General features: G+C 42.8%; 1 protein-coding gene and 1 non-coding gene across 2 annotated transcripts; one reads left to right on the forward strand and one right to left on the reverse strand.

Moving 5' to 3' along the window:
- Positions 1–104: 104 nt before the first annotated feature.
- On the forward strand, positions 105–177 carry TRNAT-UGU. The gene has a single exon. It is a non-coding gene; the product is annotated as a tRNA-Thr (tRNA).
- Positions 178–1,369: 1,192 nt separating this feature from the next.
- Positions 1,370–17,872, reverse strand: HHIPL2 (HHIP-like 2). Its single transcript, XM_010577838.1, has 9 exons — positions 17,489–17,872; positions 11,254–11,906; positions 10,148–10,291; positions 9,459–9,790; positions 7,890–8,016; positions 7,377–7,522; positions 5,761–5,842; positions 2,554–2,636; positions 1,370–1,746 (listed from the first exon to the last, which is right to left on the reverse strand). The coding sequence occupies exons 1-9, from the start codon at positions 17,870–17,872 to the stop codon at positions 1,370–1,372; spliced, it is 2,328 nt and encodes a 775-aa protein (XP_010576140.1).
- Positions 17,873–21,350: the final 3,478 nt, after the last annotated feature.

A 21,350-nucleotide genomic window follows, 5' to 3' on the forward strand; every position in this document is an offset into this window, starting at 1 on the left:
CGGGCGGGCCCGGTGCGCCCCCGGCCCCGCTGGAACCGGCCGGCAGCGCGGGCGCCGCGCGGGGAGAGGAACAGGAGCCGTCGGCAGGGCTGGAAGTGATAGGTGGCTCCATAGCTCAGTGGTTAGAGCACTGGTCTTGTAAACCAGGGGTCGCGAGTTCGATCCTCGCTGGGGCCTCCCGAGCTTTTCCCCTCGTGGTTTTTTTTTTTTCCCTCTTTTCCCTCCTCTGGCCTAAGCGGGGAGTTTCGCTCCGCAGGCGCGGAGCCGAGGGGACCGGCGGTCTGCCGGCTGAAAGCCGCGGCAGCAGGGTGCTACTTTTTGCATCCCTAAACGGTGCGTCCAGAGGGTGGCGGTAGGAGACAAACGTAACATGGAAACTGCAAAGTGACGTCATTGGCTTGGCTCCCTCCCAGGCCAAGTCTAAGCCAGGCCGTGGCTCTGCCACGCAAACACACACACTTCCCTGGAAAAGAACATTTGAGGGTTGTTACCGCCCCACTTCCACCGTGGATAATGCAACCCCATGGTCCGCGCTGTCCCAATTCTCCTTGCAGCACCCCACTACAAATTAATTTCGCAGCACGCTCCACGTAGGAAGGAGCACCACTACTGCCGGGGCGTCCCACACCCCTCCAGCTCAGCTCTAAATCCACACTGCTCCCGGGGAAAAGAAAAGGCTCAGCCAGGGAGAGCAGCAGCCAGTAACCCTGCACCCAGCCCTTAACCTGCTCTCCAGGAGGACAGAATCCAACCTATGTTGTGTTAGGAGCCAGAAGAGAGTTCAATCCAATTGCTCAGCTGTAACTAGGATGTTTGAGGGTTGCCTGGTTTCTGTTGCTTTGATTTTAAGGTTTGCTGAACATTTCCAGCCCTTACTGAATCCTTTGGAACCTGCAGGTGACCGTGATCCATACCATGAAAAAATACTGCTTAAAAAAAGTCTAATTTCATTGTCTGAAAGACAACTACTCTTACAATATACTTTTCACTGCATTTCAGTTAAGGGGGGGCAGGAGGGAGAGGTCTATTTCATATTCTTAGATAAAAGACACTAGTCCTGAAAGTTGGATGCACTTGGATTTATTAGACAGTCATACACAGCCAAATCTTACCCACGAATGTCCATCAGAGACTCTCATAACTACTTGTGTCAGAAAAGGACATCACAGCAGGATTTGCAAAGAAAATAAGGCTGGTGCTGTTAAGGTTTAATAGAACATACATAGAAACTGCTAATGCTGACAGTAATGGAGGCATACCTGGGAGCACTGGCATAATGAGTGAGCCAATTCTCTTATTTGGTCATTATTCACAACATCTGTTTCACCATCTTATAAGTGACTTGCTGTTTCTGGGACATCACTGAGCTTCAAGAGCTGCTTCTTAATCTACTCTCATTCTTCCTCTTCTCCAGTTTTTCCTTAGCTAGTGCTGCTTTCTTTGGAAGAAGCTTCTTGGTTCTGGTTAGGTGGAAGCTCTTCTTTTTTGGCAAAGGTGGTGCTGGTGTAGTTCTGGAAATGTGTGCAACCTTCTCTTCCTGCTTTGGCTTGTGAGGTTTAGCCTCAGCTTTGATTTTCTGTCTCTTTTTACCAGATGGAGCTGGTTTCACTGTTGATGCTTTTATTTTGGTGGATGGGGTCTTTTTAGCTTTCCTAAAAGAAACTGTTGGGATGGCTGCAGTGGAAGTAGAAGATTTTTTCAGAGGCTTGGTTGTTGAAGGTTCATTAAGCAGCTCAAGGACAGTCTCTGAGGAAAAGTAATTAACATGGTTCAGCATCCCTGCTTTAAGGCAAAAGGCTAATTCAGAGATATGATTGATATAAACCCTTATTAGAGCTACAGTTAAGAAAAATAGCTGACATTCTGAAAGAAGAAATACACACTTTGTAAACCTCTTTCCTTCCATCAAAAGAGCCTTGGGTTTCTTGGAAATAAAATTTGTTTAGTTTTAGAAATTATGAATGTATGTTTAAGGAAAATAAGTTGAGACAGGATATGATGAAAGCTTGCACACTTCTTTGGCAGACTTAACAATATGAATTTTTCATGTTATACTAATATCTGGAAATCCCAGACAAGATAACCTCAACTCGCTAAGCACTGTTTCTACTCAATAATAATAAGTAACCCCTGCCCTAGTTGTATGGGACATAGGACAGAAAAAGGCCAGGAAAAAGGAAGATTGACTCCCCTAGATTCACAGAAAGGGGATTATTTGACTCAAGGAGCTTGTCACAGAGCCAAGGACAGGTGCTCAGGACTTCCCAGACCAAATCCAATACCTGAATCAAAACCATCAGTTCCCTTGTGATGCCCATTTACACTATTTACTTGGCAACTCTTAGGGGAAAACAAAAAAAAATCAGAGACTGGGATTAAGAAAAGGCATGGCACCTATTACATGACAGAAGCACACATTAAATGTGATAAACTAACTTCAGGATTGCTCCTGCTCAATGCTTTAGTTTTTAAGACTACTGAAGATTTCAATCACATGCCTGTAAGATGGTTATATGTTTTGCTTCTCAGTAAAGTTAAAGCCTAACAACTTACTTGCACGTGGAACAAATGGTATCTGTTTGCTCTTAGTTTTCACTGGAACAGGCTTGTATTTACACTTCCCTGGTGGAGCTCTCCTTGAAAAACAGAAAGTGATATGCAGATATCTGAGAGATTGTTAAGGAAGTTTATTTATTCGAGAGGCACACATCAATCCCCTGTTGTCAATTGCCTCTGCTGGAAGAGGCATGAAAGCACTTTAGGCATCTAGAGTGCAATGTAGGTGGAATTTAAGAGGCTAACTCAGGGCTACAAGCCATAAAATCTCCGTCTGAATAGCAATAGCAGCTGGAAGGCTGCAGCTTCTCTTCTACCACCCTTCTTTCTGGTCAACTTTCTGCCATCAGGCTGTTTGGACTGTCTTTATCCAGTATCAATAGCTGGTTTGTTTGTGTGTGGGATGCTGGCCTGCCTGCATGAACTTGTAGCCCACCACTAAATTCAAGGATGCTGATTAGGCATGTTCAGCTACATGTCCTGCTGCTAGAGGCACAGCACAGTGCTGGTTTTAGAAGCCTGGTGGATGCATTGGTTGAACTTCAGACTATCAGTCACTTTAGGTTGTCCTCACAATATTGGCTCATGCATCCCACCTTGAAGTGGGGGAGTCTCATTCATGCACATGTTTGTCAGCAACAGCGCTTTCCAGTCACCCATGGTGCAGTATAAGGATCTTTGTACATGCAGCCGAATACCCCCACACAGCCCCACAAAAGTTAGTGTGACCTTCAAAGAGTGCTGCTTCAGACACATAGTGCTGCAGCAAGAGGGGCGAGAAAGGAAAGGAACAGGCAAGGAGGGAGGAAGCAACAACCACAAAGAAAAAGTATCCGCAATCCTCACCTGCCGTTCCCTGACAACTTCCCACAGTACCAAAAGCATCCAAAAAAACCCCAAAAAGCACATTTTCCCAGAGGTAAAGCTGTCACATGTTAAACGACAGGAAGGTGGGTACAAAGAAGAGCAACAGACCTGCATTTTCTGTTACCCACTAAGGGAACTGCTGTAGGACAAATAAGAACAGGCTCTTCCAATTTGGCATGCTTGACAGAGCAGAGCAAAGCATAACCTAAGGCATCACATTTTCTTGTTATTAGCATTCTTCAGACAGGGGCAACAGCCAAGTGCTTCTCCCATGCCATTTCAATTAAATAAAAAAAAAGGTTACTAAAGCAGGGTTGTTGGCATTGCTTGTGGGTTGTTGGTTTGGGGATTCTGGGGGGGGTCCATCCCCCTTCCCCCCCCCAATCTTTTAAAGCACCTTTTAACACCTCTTCCCTCCACTCCTGACTGAGGGGATTTGGTGCCAATCCAGGCGGAGGCACACCAGCCACTCTGCTGTCTCCAAGAGCACTGCTGGAGAGGCAAGCTGAAGTGGGTACATGGCGCACTGCTGCCCTCGGTTTTCCTGGGAGGTTCCTAGGCAAGTCTGAGTTGCCATCAGGTAGATGGCAGTGGCCCTGCTGACAGTTTGAAGCAGGCATTTGTGCAGCTTGCTGCCCTTGCCAGGGTGCTTGCTGAAGTGCAGGAAGCAGGGAGTGCGTGGGCTGCACAGACTGGGACTGCACCCATCAGAGGAGCTAGTTATCCCAGCCACCGCTCACAGTGAGACAGAAACCAAAGAATCCTATAAACAGCATTAAAATGCAGAGGAGAAAGGACAAATCTCCACTCATGATACAATCAGGAGGAGGCCAGAGTACAACCTGGGATCTAGGGGTGTTAAGACTCTCTGCTGCAGGGCCAAGCAAGCTCAGCCTCCGGAGGAGCAGTCACTGCTTTGCAAACTTGTCCGGGGTATGCAAGTTCTTAAGTAAACAGACAAGAGCAAAGCTGAGCAGAGCAGCCTCCAGGCTAAGGTAAATAAGGGGAACCAGAAAATACAAGAATAAATTCCGAAGAGCCAAGGGAATAAGTGCCTGGTCCTGCTCCAGAAATGATGGATATGAAGCTCCAAAAACACAGGGAAGAGCTGGCTTCTTTCCAGAAAGCCCTTCTGAGCAGTGAAACCATTGCACTCCTGGCAGGGACTTGCTGCCCCCCATGGAGTCATCATGACATGGTGCATTACTGCACACCAGTCCTCAGGGCAGGCAACCTCCTGGAAAGGCTCCCGCATGCTGCTTGTGAAACAGAAAGCTGCATTTCTCCCTTTACAGTGGGAAAGAGGAGAGGATTTATCATCCTGATAGTCTTCGTGATGCATTAAGGAGTGGCATTGGGACTGCAGGGCTTTTTCATGAAATAGAGCATGCTCAAGCTCTCAATGTTTATGCTAGCTCACAATTTTTTTTATTTTATTTTTTAAGTTTTAAGTGTTACATTTTGGTCAGCCACAGTTAATGCAGTTCAAAAGCTTCCTGGCAGATAAGCTGTTAAAGGCAGGAGTCCCCTCAAGTAGTTACAGCAAGTAAAACACTCAAGTTCTTATTCCCATCACCTTGGTACAGAGCTTGAGTTAGCGATCTAGCTTTGGATTTAACTCCCCAAGAAAACATAACTTGTTTTCTTCATTTTGTTAGTGTCCAAGATCTCAGCAACAGCACAGATGCCTTAGAACTGTATCTACTTTACAGGGTGATTTGTAACTCATTTAATACTTTTTAGCAAGATCCAAAAGCTTGGGATGGGAAAAAGTTACATAAGCATGCTTATTATTGTAAAACCAGACTTTAACAGGGATAACTGCTTAATGGGGAAAAAACATTTTGCTTGGACAAACTCAGGTTCAGGCTCTAATTATTATTTGAATACTGCACAAACCACCAGGATTCACTGTTCTTTGTGAAGAAAACTAAACTGTGGACTGCAATTTATTTATTTATATGAAAGTGCATCACAGATATTTGACGTCATGACCCTGGAGGATATGGACTGTCATTTTTTAAACACCACAGTGCTATACTTCAAATATGCAGCCAAGGAGACATTATTTTGATCCTTACTGTCCCAGACCTTTAAGGTATCTGAACCCTGTCTATTTCTGGGTGCACAGATATGATGAGTGAAGATTAAATTTGCTAAAACTGATTAAAGGTGCACCAGATGTATGGTGGGTGAACAAAAAGCAAGAACTGGGTGTGGAGAGAGATCAGTGAGATTCGTATCAGTAGTACTTAGCATTCTGTCTCCTGTGATAGCTGGAGAACATGTGCTCATTACAGAAGAATTTAGCATGGAAAAACATCTGTAATTACTAACCTTGCAGGATCAATAAACTTGTATAGTGATCCATGTGGTGCATAGGCACTAGGATAAGAAGTAGACATAAAATACAGCTCACCTAGATGAAAGTGAAGAAAGAAAACCAGTGTTAGATTCAAGTTCCCAAGCTGAATCCCAGTTCTGCATTTCCCTGTCTTTCCTGGCTCTTCACTAATTCACATGCTCAGAAAAGAAAACCCCTTCAGTTGCTCCCTCAGTGGTGCCTTACTTCCAAGAAGCGGGCTTTGGTCTCTCCCTGGCCTGTGCAGGTGGACTTCCAGGGACACCAAATGATCTCTTGGTTGCAGCAGGGTTCCACACAGAACCAGCAGCTCTCAGTCAAGCACAGTGCCTGAGCAGGACTGTCATTACCTCATGTCAGTGTCCCTCCAAAAGTTTACTTCCCTCTGTATAAACGTGTATTTTTTAAACTTGTTTGTACCAAAGCAGAAGCCAGAAGCTACAAATAGAGGGGAAGACCACACAACAAATATTTAGCCATCTCATAGTCATACCAAAAACATCCAACAAGAGCTAAATTGGTTAATCCACAGAAGACAGAAGCTTCTTATTCTTGTGTGGTTGCTGAGGAGAGCAACTATTCCTCATGCCTTCTCTTCAGCACCTACTAGAACAATACTCAGGCAAATTATAGTAGCCTGCAAAAGAGGCAAAACTGTTGTCTTTCAAATTACATGACAACACCATATTGGTTTCTAAAAGAACAACCAGTAGAAGAGACTTTTAACATCCACTCATTCCACATGTTAGAACAGTTAAAAATTGTAGACATTTCACAACAAAGCCTGCATATCCCTGCATCTTTGACAGAATATGCTAGCCAGGTGGTCTAGGATCCTTTCATTACAAGCAAATCTCTTTTCTGCTGAATCATGAAGCATCAGAGCTCACTAAAACACATCTGTGTTCTCAGAAAACTTGCAACCACTTTTTGTATTACATAGCTCTCTGTCAGGAGACTGTACAAAAGTGAATGAAGTATGCATTAGTACTTTCACCTTGGTGAGAATCTGGTCTTTGTGACCATAGCAATAATCCTATGCACTGAGACATTTCCACTAAATTTTAAAATGAGTGGCTCTCCTCATCCCCGAATAAAGCCTTGGTCTATAATTCACAGTGTGAAGTGCTGTTGTGAATAAGACTGAGGAATTTATACTAATGAAGTGGGGGAAATTCAGATAAGCTGTAAGAACTCAAGCAAGAATGAGCTGTTACAATGAAAGAACAAACTGCATTGATACAGTCTTTTCATTAATGAAACAGTATAAACAAATGACAAAAGGACAGGGGAAGGCTGAAACAAACAGGAGTTCAAACTCCTTAGAGAACCTGGAGCATTCAGACTGCAAGTTCACCTGAGAATCTGTCTCCCGAGCTCTCCATCAAGCCTGTCTGCAATAGCCTCACAGGGCAGGAAACCTCTCTGAACCACATACCAACCCTACCTGCCATGCTGAGATAGCCACAAACCTGTTTTGCAGTGCCCGCTCTCTAGTATCATGAGGAACAACATAATTTTACACATTTGCCCTACAATATAGAACCGACAGTACAGTTTCCAATAAAGGTATGGCTAACATGATACCCACCTGCTTCATCCTCAGCAAATGAGATGATGAATTTGCTGTAAGAACTGATCATTCCAGGGAAAGCACAAGCTCTTGCGCTGCCAATGCAGATATCTTGCTTCTTCCACTTATTTGTCTTCTTATCTTCCTGTAAAGCCATAAGTCGACTAGATGAAAAATAAAACCCTGTGTTTTATGTTTCCATTATCAAGATTAGTTCCTGTCAAAATCATGCATTACTAAAAAAAAGTCAGTGAGGACCCCAACTGTTGACTGGCTTTAATGGTTGTCTTTTGGAAACATAGACCTGAACAAAAACAAACATATCCTAAGGACTCTAAATTGGAGGAAGTGTACATTCCAACCAAAATGTTGTTACAGCAGTCAGACAGAGCACTTAATCTAATATACAGACATCCGAGATTCTCATTTGCTCTAGCTCAAAAGGTTTTGGGATGCTCCAATATGCTTATTGCCCCACATAAGGCAAATGTAGGTACAGAATGGGAACTGCAGAGAAAAATTTAGTCTCACCCATTCATGAAATCACCAAAAATATAAAGGCCGTTCAAGTTGGGCGATTCACATCCTCTGTATACATAACCTCCAGTGACTGACTTCCCCACATTGCGGCCGTATGCAAATATTGGAAGAATGTCATCTGTAAACACAGAAAAATTAAAAAGTGAGAAAATTTACATCCAGAGAGCATCAAAAAGTAATTGCTCAATGACACTAGCAAGCACAAAAGTGACTAGAAGAAGCACTACAGTTGAACAAACAGCATAGTTAAATTTCAGTGGGAATTCAGTAATTTACTCCAGAACAGACCCAGGGGCTTTAAAGAGCTCTCTATGTAGTTACTTATCAAGGCTTAGTCATTACAATCTTCCATAACACATAGGACCAAGATTCTCTGCATCAAGCAAGCAATGCAGAAAGGTATCAGCCTGCAGGAAGTATTATTTTACAGGTTTGTGATTGCATCAATCATTTTAGCAGGGATTGTCTTTACAAATTCCAGTATTTTTAGAGAAGGGAGTAAGATCAAACAATTGCAAGTTAACATCTCCATAGGTTTGCTGACATTCTCAGCACAGAACATGCATAAGTGTGCTACCTCCATTCAATGTCATGAGACTTATAAAGACTTTGCCTCTAGCAATGTTAAAATTGAATTCAGCCCTTTCTCAGGTTGAATATCAGATCCCACAGAATTTTAGTCTTGTCCTCACTTTTTTCCCCTAGATCAAATAGCTTGTCTTTAGTCTTTAGCGATAAGGATAAAGATGGCAAATGTAGTTCATTAAAAACCATAGATTAACAGCAAAATCTAATTCAGTTCTGTTGTCAATTGACCATTAGGCCATTAAAAACCAACCAAATAAATAAAATACTTGAGCCATGCGGGTACCAGCATAGCAGAGGAGAAATGTTGATAACACATACTCCACACTTGCCTGCTCATACAAATGTTTCAGAAACATCTACGTGAGCTTGAGACCAGGTGCTTTCTTCCAACAGCTTAAGGAACATTATAATAATACCCAGTTCTTCTCCCATACTTTCCAAAGAGCACCAATATCTAATCTTTTTTAAAGGCAGCAAGTGAGTTTGTCCATCACACCCACAGTCAGACCCAGAGCACAGCTATTGGGTGTTCTGTTGCAGCATCCCGCTTGCTCAGGACACGCTGCCTCTTCCACAAGATTTGTTCAGGGTCTCAGCGTCAGCCTCGTCTATTCTCCTTAGCCATAGCCATGGCTCAGAGCTTCTGAAGAAAACACAATATTGCTTTTCTACTTAAACCCAATCCATTACTTTCCTGACTTCACTGGGAAAACTCTGTCTGCAAAAGGCATAGGCTTTGACCCTAAACACCTTGTCCAGTGCAGTGCATGGCAGGGAATTCCCTGAATAAGCAGGGCATCGTTTCATACCAACACTGCAGGTCTGTGGAGAAGGGGTTTCTGCTCTTAAGTAGTAAACAATCTCCATTTAACACACAACACTGGATTATTTAGCTTCACTGGAAAACTGGTGCTATAGTCAACTGGATACACGTGTATAAAAGTAATCTTCTATAAGAAACTTATTCCTTACCCAAAGAGGAATTGTGGCAAAGCTTTGTGTCATAGCATTCAAATCCCTCCTTTGCTCTCCAGCCGTAGTTCCTTCCTTTAACAATGATGTCGATTTCTTCAAACCTGTTCTGCCCAACATCCCCACAGAATATCCTCCCTCTTCCCTTTTTCGTGACAGGGTCCCCTCTGTCAACTGCACAGCGCCACATATTCCTGACCCCATAAGCATAAACCTCAGGGCGGGCCTTGGGATCAGACACAAATGGATTATCAGGAGGGATGCGATAAGGCTTTCCATCAGGGCTTTTTCCATCCACATCAATCCTCAAGACTTTCCCCAACAAAGTACTCCTATAGCGGACGACAGAAAAAGAAACCCCAGCATGAGAGCCAACTGAAAACACAAACAATTCTCTTTCTCTTCCCCCTTTCCAAAGGAAAAGTTATCTGCCCAAAAGAAATAAGCCAGCGGCTGGTATGCCTCGCAACCTGTTCAAGTCACAGAAGACTCTCCCCTCTCTAATCAACTTGGGTTCCCTCAGTTTTCAAAATGTAAAATTTTAATATTTGAAATACCACATCAGACAGACTTACAGATGCACAAACACTTTCAGGAAGCACTCTCACTTTATTCTCCCACATTGTCTCATTTCCAAACCTTGTATCTTGGTGAACAAGCTCAAAGCTTTCACCTGCCCTCCTACTTACTTGTTCTGAGCATTCCCAAATTTTCCAAAAGGGTCTCCAGCTTTCCCTCCATCCCCTGTGAATAGATACATATAGCCATCCACACTGAAGAGCAGCTGCCCACCATTATGATTTGCAGCTGGTTCCTCAAGCTCCAGAAGATTCCTTTAAAAAAAAAAAAGGAAGTCCAGATGTAGCTACTGGGAAGGACTGGACATTCAGGTAGGCTGCAGAAATATTGCATCACTTCTACAGAAAAAAGCAAGATTTCCCAGCTGTACAGACCTGTCAGCTTTGTCAAATACGGTGCTGAGTTCCATCATGTCTCCTGTGACCTGCAGCATAAGGCTGTCCACCTACCTTACAGCAGAGCTCCTTTCAGTATGGCATCCCTTGAGGAAGAGTGTTTCCCATGAGCCATGCAGAACCATGGCTGCCCCATGCACTACAGCTTTGGCCTGCACTGCATTAACACCTCTTGTGCTACAGAGCTCACCCACCATGAGCACAGGAGTATCGCAACTCATCTGAAAACAGAACTGCAAATACATTGTGTGTTCTTCTGCAGGGAACACTTGTTGCCCTTTAAACTTTGATTGTGCCAGGTGGGTTCTCCTTTCTTATATGAAAAACAGTTGGTGAATTTGAGGGCTTCAGAAGCATCTTATTTTCTCTAGAGTTTCACAGTCACCATAAGTCCACTATTAACAAATTTTTCTCCATAACTGAGAATTAGCTTTTTATCTTAGCAGGGGGATGGGGCAGGTGCACACGTCAGATCAAATGAATGTATAGTATTGTAGTGAAGCACCCCTGTTCAAAACACTTTTAGGGCAGATGTTAATTCCACAGTAGGCTTAAGGCTATTACTGCTCTTTAGAAGACAAGAATACAAGGTGGAGAGAGAAGACGACCTGAAAGCCTAGATCCTGGGTCCTCTTTTCAGTTGTGTTTCTAGTATGCTGTGTGACCTTGAGCCAACCTGTCTCTGGTAGCTTCATAGCAGGCCAGTCACCCACCTGAACCAGGGTGACTGGGAATGTGCAGGTTCTGCAAGGAGGTTGGACAGGGACAGAGAAAAATCATTTCTCATCGTGGCATGCAGTAGCATTCAAGATGAACTTTACCTTTCTGAGCGTGGATCAGCTTTGTTGGCATCAGATGCCAAAACCTTCAATTCACTGATCCTGATCTTTTCCACTCTGTTCTTATCCATGTATGAGTAATAGATATAAAACTTCCTATTGTACTTGTACTTGGGGTGGAAAGCCATCCCCAGAAAGCCCCTCTCATCCCCTATCCACGGCGTAGCCAGCACTGTACTTCTAATATCCAGAAAAGGCTCCTCCAGTCGGCTGCCATCAGGTAGGTAGACCCAGATCACGCCCACCTGCTCAGCTACAAATATGCGGTGGGTACGGTCATTCGCATGCACCATGAGCACCGGGTTCCTCAGGCCATTGGCAACCTCAGTCAGACAGAGCTGAAGGCAGCCTTTGTGGTCCTCCATCACTGAGCCCAGGTTGCGGTTGAGGGCTGTGTTCTTCAGCACATTGGGGAAGCAGTAGTCCTCATCATGTAGGTGAAGGAGGTTGCAAAAGCGCGTCTTGTTTGTCTTGCAGCATTCTTGGATGTGCTTATCATTCGTCAGCAGACTGATGGTGGAGTAGCAGTTGAAATGAAACTCAGAACAGTAGTCAAAACAAAGTCCTGGGAGGTTTCTTAGAGGCGTCCAAGGGTTTTCTGCATCATAGAGATGTGCAGCATATGGAGAACATTCCTAGAAAGTAAAAGAAACTAAATATCTGGCTGTGTACATGCATCCAGAAGTCAAGACACCTTCATGGAAGCAAACAGGTTAATAAAATGAAAAAAATTAGTAAGGCAGAGAACATGAGTCATCTTTGAAGTGGAGTAGTAGAAAGTCACTCAGAATATGGCCAAAGGGGATTCAGAGGTCAGTAGCAGTTTCCTTTACCAAAGCACAATCAGCTGCACCTAAATTATTCTCAACAAAAGTATATCTATGGAGGCTGTGGATTCTCCACTACTAGAGGGTTTTAAGGAAGTGACAGGCTACATTTTAAACTAGGTACTTTGTAACCTGTTCTTAACAGGTTGAGAGAAGAATATGTTAACTCCCTCGCTGCAGCAGCCCTTTGCACTATGGAGAACATTACTTCAGACTTCTCCAGACCAGCAGTCCCAAATCTGGGCACGCCTTTCACATCAGCCAGCATCACTGCCTTTTCCAGATACATTTAAGATTTTACTTTGTTAAGCCATTTAAGCCCATACCTAGGTCTAATCAAGTGTTAGGAAAGAAAGAAGACAAAACAGGTACAGGTTCACTCACACCTTCAACACTGTGCACAGCTCTGGTCCCCCTTCCCAAAAGCAACATGGGGAACAAATCCACAAGGACAGTAAAATATACAGAACAGCTAGGTAAGGTGGGACTGAGCAGTCTTGCAGATTGGTGATTGGAGTAGGGTAACAGCCTGACAGAGGTGTGTGAATATCACCAGTGACATCAAGAAGATGGGTGGGGCTCCCTTTCCCCCAGAAGAAAAATGAAGGAACATTAGATAAAGCTACTAGGAGCCAGGTTAAAAAATGGTCAAACTCCGCCAGAAGAAACTGTAGGTGCTAAAGATGTATATTGGTTAAATATACAGGCTAAATTAATCTTTGGTCTGATGCTGTACAACTTCAGTTATGTTCTTGCACGCATAATATCACTGAAGCAGACTATAGCTGAGATTTAAAACTGATCCAAATAAGTAAATATCACCTTATGCAATTCATGTAGCTACCATTGAGGCTATATGCGATCTCCAGGAAAAAAAATACTTCAGGCAACATTTTCAAGTGTTACTATGTAAAATTATGTTGCTTCAAATATCATTAAGTTTTTAGGTGTGCAAAATATAGCTTAAATACTAAAAATCAGACATTGTGTTTGAATTTGTACCTAAATTTAAACTCCTCATCTTGCAAAAATTCTGGGCCAGAACATCTATAAAATTTTTCCATTAAAATCCCACCTCTATTTTAATCAGCACAAAGTTGCAGAAGTTAAAACAGAAGCTGCTAAATTCTACAGAAAGATTATTTTACTGGTTTTCATGGCAGCAACCTGAAACAGTCTATCCCGAGTTTTTACTGGGCACATATGTAGGAAGATAAGTACGTAGTCAAAGAATGAAGAACTACTACATTAGTATATTTTCTGCCTCATTAAACAAGTTTGCTTCACTAAACAATTCATTAAACAAATCTGGGGCAGTTATACAAGCACTGACTTTTTTTTTTTTAATGCAAGTAGCAGCCTTTCCAGGATATTTAATGTGAAAGCTACAGATCCTCATTCCAAACTTAGCATAGCAAACTGTTTCCTTTGTTCACAGAACAGCCTGAGGGCTTTTGGCCATCTTGTGAACAGATATGACTTGAAAGCAGTAAAGCCCTTTCAACTCTTGGATAGTGTAGAAAGTTTCTCACTTTTCATTGCTGCCATTTGGTTATCAAGCTGCACAGAATGAGCTGGTTTCTGTTGCTTCTGCATTGCAGCTGTAAGGAACCTCTCTCCTCTTCCCAAATCAGAGGTCCCCAGCCTGCAAAGGGGAGCCAAGTCCCCTACGCCTGTCCACATGGCCTGACCCCGGCCCTAGATAGCAGAACCACACTATTTTTCCATGTTTAAGGTCTTCCCAGAATGAGGAAGGCCACCATTAGACCCTGAGTGCCATCCCCAAAAACCAAAGCTTCAGGTAAGTGTCTTTCTGTTCTCACCTTCTTGAAGGTGAGCAGCTTTGGTGCAGGGATTCAACACTTGGCTGGCATGTTCCTCCCTTGATGCTTAGAGTCCGTTAATCATTGCTCACCCCCTCTTTCACCAGTATACACTCACACCCCCCGAATATATTGAGTTTCTAGTTATATCATAGTTTTTGCAAAATGTGGTGCTGATCTCAAGTGACTAGGAGACAAGAAGAGGTGACAGCCTGATAAGGTGTCACCAAGGAAAGGTGGGGGAGATTAGGCAGCCTAACCTGTGTGGCATTTTGAGTCCTGCAAAGCTCCCTCATTCCCACTAAAATGCAGCTGCAGCTGGCTCACCACTCCATTGTGCGCAAGTCATTTGCAGTCTAAAGCTCCTCTCAATTCTGTTCTGAAGTGATTACTTTATAAACACCTTTGAAAACATTTCTAATTTCTCTCAATAAGTGGGAACAGAGTCCAGCTCCCAGACCAGCAATCTGAAAAGAAAAAGACAAAACCAGCTTCCTCTGAAGCAAGGCATATTCTGACTGCCTCCGAGCTCCATCAATTCTGTTCTGCCAACAGTCTGCAGTTTAAGGGTCTCCTACAGTTCATCCTCCTAATAAGCATAGCCCTGAGCAGTTGCCATGCTTTCCCAGCTGTTGGGCTTCCCATACAGTGTTTGCCTGGCAAACACCACCTGCAGCACACAGAGCCAGCAAGACACACAAGGTGGAGGCCATTCCTCAGGATCTACGTAAACTCCCAGGATTAGGTGGCCTTGCAGTCACTGTTGGTTGTCTGCTTTCATTTCACTCAAGCGTGCATGAAACAACACAATTAATCCCACTACTTTATAGAGCAGAAGAAGCAGAAGCTGCTAAGATCAAGTGGATACTTCTTGCTGTTTTGTAACAGTTTTTCTGCAAAAAGTGTGCATTCAGCAATCAAGTCAGGCCTCAGATTAAAACTGGCTTAAAAAGCACATTGCTTTCCCTACACTAGCTCCTATCCCATAGTAATATCATGGCTTTCAAATCAGCTTGAACAAGGCTTAATTGGCTTTTTTTGTTTTTTAAGCCTTTCCAGTAGTAGGTTTCTGAATAGAGAAACATCCTCTCAGCCATCAGCCAAACAGCTGTTACTAGCACACGTAGCAAGGTTTGCATCCAGGGAGTTTTTATAGCCATGCAACTTGCAGAACACCTCCTTATGAACATTACAGGCAGTTTTCAGTTTCATATTCAGTTTTTAAGCTAAATCCTAGAACAGCTCAGCTGAGGGTCAGACTCTAAACCTACAAATGCTTAGAACAAGTGTAGCAAGCAAAAATAGACCCAGATCTTGCCAGATGCAAACTGAAGCAGCTCTACCAGCAGAGCCAGATTGCTTTAGATGCTTCTTCTAGCCTGTTAGTTCGCAAGAGAAACATATCTGGTTTAGAGAGACAGCAGGAAATCCATGAACCAAGAACACATCCCCTTCTAATCTTCTTCTATCCATTAAACACACAGCTCTACTGCCAAGGTAAGGTGCACTCCATGGCATCCTTCTTGGGCTCTGCGGGACCAGCGAGACTGCTGCAGTCGCCAAAAGCAGCTTCCTCTGTGTAATGCTCAGCACTACTCATTACCACACCAGGAAGGGTAGGGGGGGAGGGAAAAAGTTGTCTATTTTTTTTTTTACAGACTGCTGGTTTTGACGCCGAAGGAATACCTGAGTGAATGAGCTGCTTTGTTACAACACATCACTACTACTCTGATCTCCCCCAAAGATGTGAAATAATGCTGTTCTCACTAAATTAGAGTGGCTACTAATTCAGGTTTATCCATAAGCACCTACACTTCTTCACTGAATTTGTTTTAGTGAAAAGACAAAAGCTAATAATATTATTTTGTCTACCATTGCTTCTGAGACTAATCTTTACGTCCCAAGTTCCATACAAATAATATCAATAAAAGCACTTGTTAGCAGCAGTAGTTTATCTGAAGTCCCACCATACACAGCAGAAATAGAATTTGCACAATTACAACCTGATCACATATATGCATCTGTCTCTTTGTATTTGATGTGGCACTAAGTACATGTCAACATTTCACAGTTAGTGACTACAAACTATCAGGATACTACGGAGGTGGTAGGCTGGAAACATCATCATTTTCCACCCTTCCACACAAGATCATCATTAACAATTTGATCCAGCAAAGCAACATCACTAAAGCAAAAACATTTGGTAGATCTTTGCTCCTCCACTAATTCAACAGCCAAATAATATTTGCCGGAGAACCCAACCTCATTTCAATGGTTGTCATCAATTTGAACAGGAAGAGCAATACAACGCAATCACAAGCTCCTCCCCAAAGATTTAACAGCAATCTTACTCTAAAAGATATGAGAAGAGTAATAGCTTATTACTTTGAATATCTATAAGACAATATAAGGGTGGTGGTGGGGTTTGCTACAAAATACACTTATAACAATTGCAAAATTAAATTATGCCCTGCAGAATGAGCAATCAAAGAAGCAAGAGTAATTTTTATAGTGTTTTTTTCTACCTGCAACACATAGAAAAATCTTCGTAACACCAACACTGGTAGTTCTGCTAGGACCTGTAAACACACCTTTTTCTGGTTTACCAACTGTAAAAGAACAAACAACCCTGATGCTACCTTTTTCAGCCCTGGTGCTGAAGGCATATTCCACCGGCCCCAAGGAGACGCCAGAATCTTGCCAGCATCCAAAAAAAGAGTGGAAACATTTTGGTACACAGATAATATTTTAGAGCTAAGGAAGTATTAACTAGAAGAGTATTATATGTTCTTAGTAAGATTAAGTGCGTCTTTTGGCTGCTTTGTGTTTTGGCATGCAGTAAGTCCAGCTTTGCATGACTAACAGTTGTTAAAAAGGTAGGTCAGTTCTGCCCTCTAATTACAGGGAGGCAGGGGAGCTCAGGAAGAACAGTGCCTTTGGTCTTTTCTTACTGCACAATGCCTGTTTCCATGAGCCAGGTGGACAGCAGGGAGATAGCACTGATGGAAATGCACGACTGAAGCCTCGGGACATTGCAGCAGCTGTGTGAAACCACTGCCTATTAAATTTTGTTCTACTTTAACAACCACACCATTTGGAGCATCCTCAGCAGGAATACAATCAAAACACATCCTTCATGCAGTGCAGGAATCTAAACACTTTGCCTGGTAATTCCCATATCATTTGATCCTGTAGAATTTGTAATCCAGCACCTAGTAGGTGCAAGCAGAAAAATATTGATCTGTAACTCTTCCCTTCATTATGAGAAAATTAGCAGACCAGCAGGATTCCAATTGTCATCCGTGTTGGGCAATGCTTTCATAAATCATTATTCCTAGCAAACGTCACTATATATTGCCAGATACCACAAAGTGATGCACCTTACACAAAGCACTTTGCAAAATGCATGCTGAGGATTAGGTACCATTACCCTTGTCAGCCCACTTTTCTCCTGCTCCCATGCCTCTCTTCACAGCAACACAGCTAGCTGTAAGAGGCTATCAGAACCACAGTTGACCCCCAAGTCAGCCCAAAGCACAGGATACAGGTACTATTTTTCTGCCCTACCTGACACAGGATATCTTTGATATACCTTCCACACAGCTTATGCCCCCGGGGATCAATATAATCCATGATATCCCAGTATTTTGCTGCAATGCCGTTGTCTCTCTCCTGATCGCAGCAGCCAAAATTTTCATAGGCAGAGCAGAACTCCAAGTGAAAAGGGGGCTGGAAAGGCGGCCTGTAATCCAGACACTGAGGATGCCCTAGCAGACCGCCTATCAGGCACAACAAGGAGAGGCAAAGAAAGACATGTGGGCAAGAAAAGTAAACTCCAGAGCTGCTGCTGCTCCTTCCACTGCATGGCCAAATATTCACTTCCTTCAGTGTAGGTTTCTTGAGGTCAGATATATAGAAATCCTGGACTTCTTTATAGTATGGTTCATTCATCATCTCTGTTTTATTAATTACAGCCACAGAGCTTAGCATTCACTCAGGTTTGCTTACATTCTCTCCCCCTTTTTCTCTCTGAAGTTTACTACTTGGCAGGAGAGAAACCCTCTGGGCTGTCTCTTTGGTATTTCACACGTCACATAGCTGAACCCTCCCCTCCAGACATTTCTCATGCCCCTAGAAACACTCACAAATCTAATACTTACATCTTAGTTTAAATTGGCTGAGAAATCCTTCACCAAGAAATATGAATAGCAAAAATATGAAATATAATACCTATATATGGAACCTGATAATCTCTCCCCATTTACAAAACAAGTGAATAATTTTTGATTGCTAAATACCATTTTACTCAGCCTTTAAAATACACCAAACTTGGGTCTGGTTTCATAAAGACTGAACAGAGATCATAAAATAGAACCAAATTAAGGCAGCATTTAACCATAGGTACAAATAATTTCAGGACAAAGAGTTTTACAGCAATATTGCTGTAACCACAAATCCAGGTATACATTCAGGGTTCAAATGAGAAGAAATTCGGAAAGAGTAAAGGAGAAAACACACATTTAAGGCATCAGCACAACCTGAAGTCAACTGTGATATGCTGTGGTAACCCTGTACTTAAGCTAATTATTTTAGTGGTTTTCATCCCAGCTGACATTAAACTGATTTAAAGATACATGAGATTTTTGCCCACTTTTCCCTCTGGTGAAGAATGCATGAGCAAGCCCTCTAGTTAGTGAAGTACAGCATCAGCTGTGTGTGCAGGCATATCATGTTTGTACACATTGTACTCAGCCTGTGTCTCTGAGAATTACACTTCCCTAACTCCCCTCTTCCACAAGGAGACTGAAAGCACTTTAGTCACAAACTCCTTTATCACTTCACCAAAACCAAATGTTTTCCTTTCATGTACACATCACTACTCATAACGCAACAAACCCACACGCACCCAGACCACGCATTACCACTGTGCTGCATGCATCAAGGCATGGGTTCAAGATCAGCAGCACACCAAGAGCCCAAGTGATCCAGTGAAGAAGAGTAAGTCATGCTTTACCTTGCAGCTGCAGGAGTGATCAGCCAGTCTGATGCTGTTAGGAAGAGGCTTTACCATGCACCCGCTCAATAGACATTTCCATACAACAGAGCTTATTAGACAGCAAGGCTTTGTGATCTGTTCTATTGCTTCTGAAACATCAGTGAGAAACAAAGCAATTATAAAAAAGCAATTAGATATTTCTCCTCCCCACAAATCCTAGGAGAAACTATTACAGCTAATGCACAGATACCCTTTGTGCTGTTTCTAGCAGCTTCCTACTTACTGCTTTACCTCCATGGGATGCAGGCAGAGTACAGAAAGGGAAGCTGCAGGGATAATCTCATGTATAGGGACACCTCCACTCATCCCAAACTCTTCCCTCTCTCCCCACACATCATAATTTACTCTCAGGACCCATCTGTATGTAGCTCATGGAGAAGTTAAAGCTCCCAGTCCTAGCTTCTCAAAACAACCACCAGTATAACATGACAGCTGAGAGTACTCTTGAGGTTATGGATCTCCTCAGAGTCTTTATTGGGAAATGGTTGTTTTAAAAAAAACTCTGAGTTTTTAACCTTCACCTGTTTTTGCTGTGGCTCTAACTTGTAGCACCTTGACTGTCCAGCAGCCTGTCAATAATCTTCTCTGCTTAGGCTTCAATGGACTGGAAACACACCAAGCACAAGATTCAGCACTGTCATGAGATAAAGCATTTTAAATCCAAGTCTTTAAATCTGCTGAAGTATCAGCTTATCTCAGTTATTGCTCTCATACATTGCAGACAATCACTGAAATTAAGGCATTACTTTGGTGTTCCCTGGCAATTGTCTTATTTTGAAACCACAACAAACAGCAAGGATAAGTGAGAATATTTACATACTCATTAGTAGACTATAGACTATGAGTTCCCTATGCTTTTAATTCCTTTAGCATTACTGAGCTCTTTGGGGTAACTAAAATTATCCACCATTAAGAGAACTTCAGCGCCTCTCTCCCTTTTCTACGGACATGCCACTTGCAGACAAAAATTCAGAATATTTACCTGTGTGTGCAACTGCACTTCCCAGTTGCTGGGTATTTCAGACCAGGAGGAAAGAACAATCCTCGCTGGCCCCTGACAAAGGCAGAAAAGCTAAAATAGCATTACTCACATTCAGGCAAGGAGAGAACATGTAACCTCCCACAGAGCTTGCTGCTCACATTACCCAATGACTCCTTGCAGTGGGCAGTCTGGGTTTTTTGGCCAACATACCACCTCCAGCCATTCTTTAAATGCAACAACACAAGACTGAGAACTTTCCATTTACCATCACAGATAAGAACACCAATTACAGAAAACACCGAAGAACTGTAAATTCAGAACCAGTACACAACACATCAATCCTCTGATTCTGAAGGGACTACTCCAAGGGTAAGGTACATACTTGTTTAGTGCTGACAATATCCTTATGCTACTCTGAAAGCTCAGGCAAGACCTCCTGAAGTTTCCAGAATGAGCCAGCTGCTCAAAATACAGAGAACTTGGTGGGAAAAAGAAAGGGAGTAAGAACACACAGGGTCGACATGCTTTAAAAAGCAGCAGACATTTCATTAGCTTGCTTTTCTTGAACTTTAGTAAGGACATTCTTAAAACAGGAAAGCACAAGCAGGAGCATCAAAAACATGAATGGAGCAACAGGGAAAGCAGAGGGTAGAGCTGAAGTGTTTTGTAATTTTGTGTTATCATTATGTTAGGTTTTAGTATTAAAAATACCAGAATAAGAGAAGGAACAGGAAGACAACAGACACTGTGTCTGTGCAGAAAATGTGGATTCCCTGAACAAGTTCCTTGCCTCAGCACAAAGGAGAACAGCAAAGAAAAGCTGTGCTATTTGTTTCACGCAAGTTTTGCACACAGGATGAGGAGGACAGTTTGTAAGAAAACCAAACCTAGAATACAGAATTTGGAGCCAAAGCAGAATATTCCAATCCACTAGGAGTAACATATTCAAAGTACAACTCACAGGCTTGAAAACACAGTATGCACTGAGTAATTTGAAGTTTCACTCAAGACTTGTCATCTGCTGGTTTGTCTCAGGTGTAAGTACCATGGTGTCAGGAAACATCAAGTTTCTTGCAGGACATGAGAGCGCAATGCTTGTGATAGTTACGTGAAAGGTGGGACTGTGCTGTTCCTCTATTTGCTGACTGCAGCATGGTAGTTCTAGCATCAGTAGAGAACATGATCCCTGGCAGCAATACTGCTTCCAGAAGTCACAGGAGAAAGCTATGAGCACAATGAATTATCAGATTTTTCTAAGACATCAAGCTCCTCTTTGTCCTCTCATTTTCCTTCCTGCATTCTTCTTACCTCCACCCCAATCTCTGCTGCTTTGTTTCACATTTCTTCCTCAATAATTAAGAGATGGTTCCTCAGCTGCTGCAAGGCATACA

This window comes from Haliaeetus leucocephalus, unplaced genomic scaffold, assembly GCF_000737465.1.
Source record: "Haliaeetus leucocephalus isolate CR32 unplaced genomic scaffold, Haliaeetus_leucocephalus-4.0 Scaffold577, whole genome shotgun sequence".
Lineage (NCBI taxonomy): Eukaryota > Metazoa > Chordata > Aves > Accipitriformes > Accipitridae > Haliaeetus > Haliaeetus leucocephalus.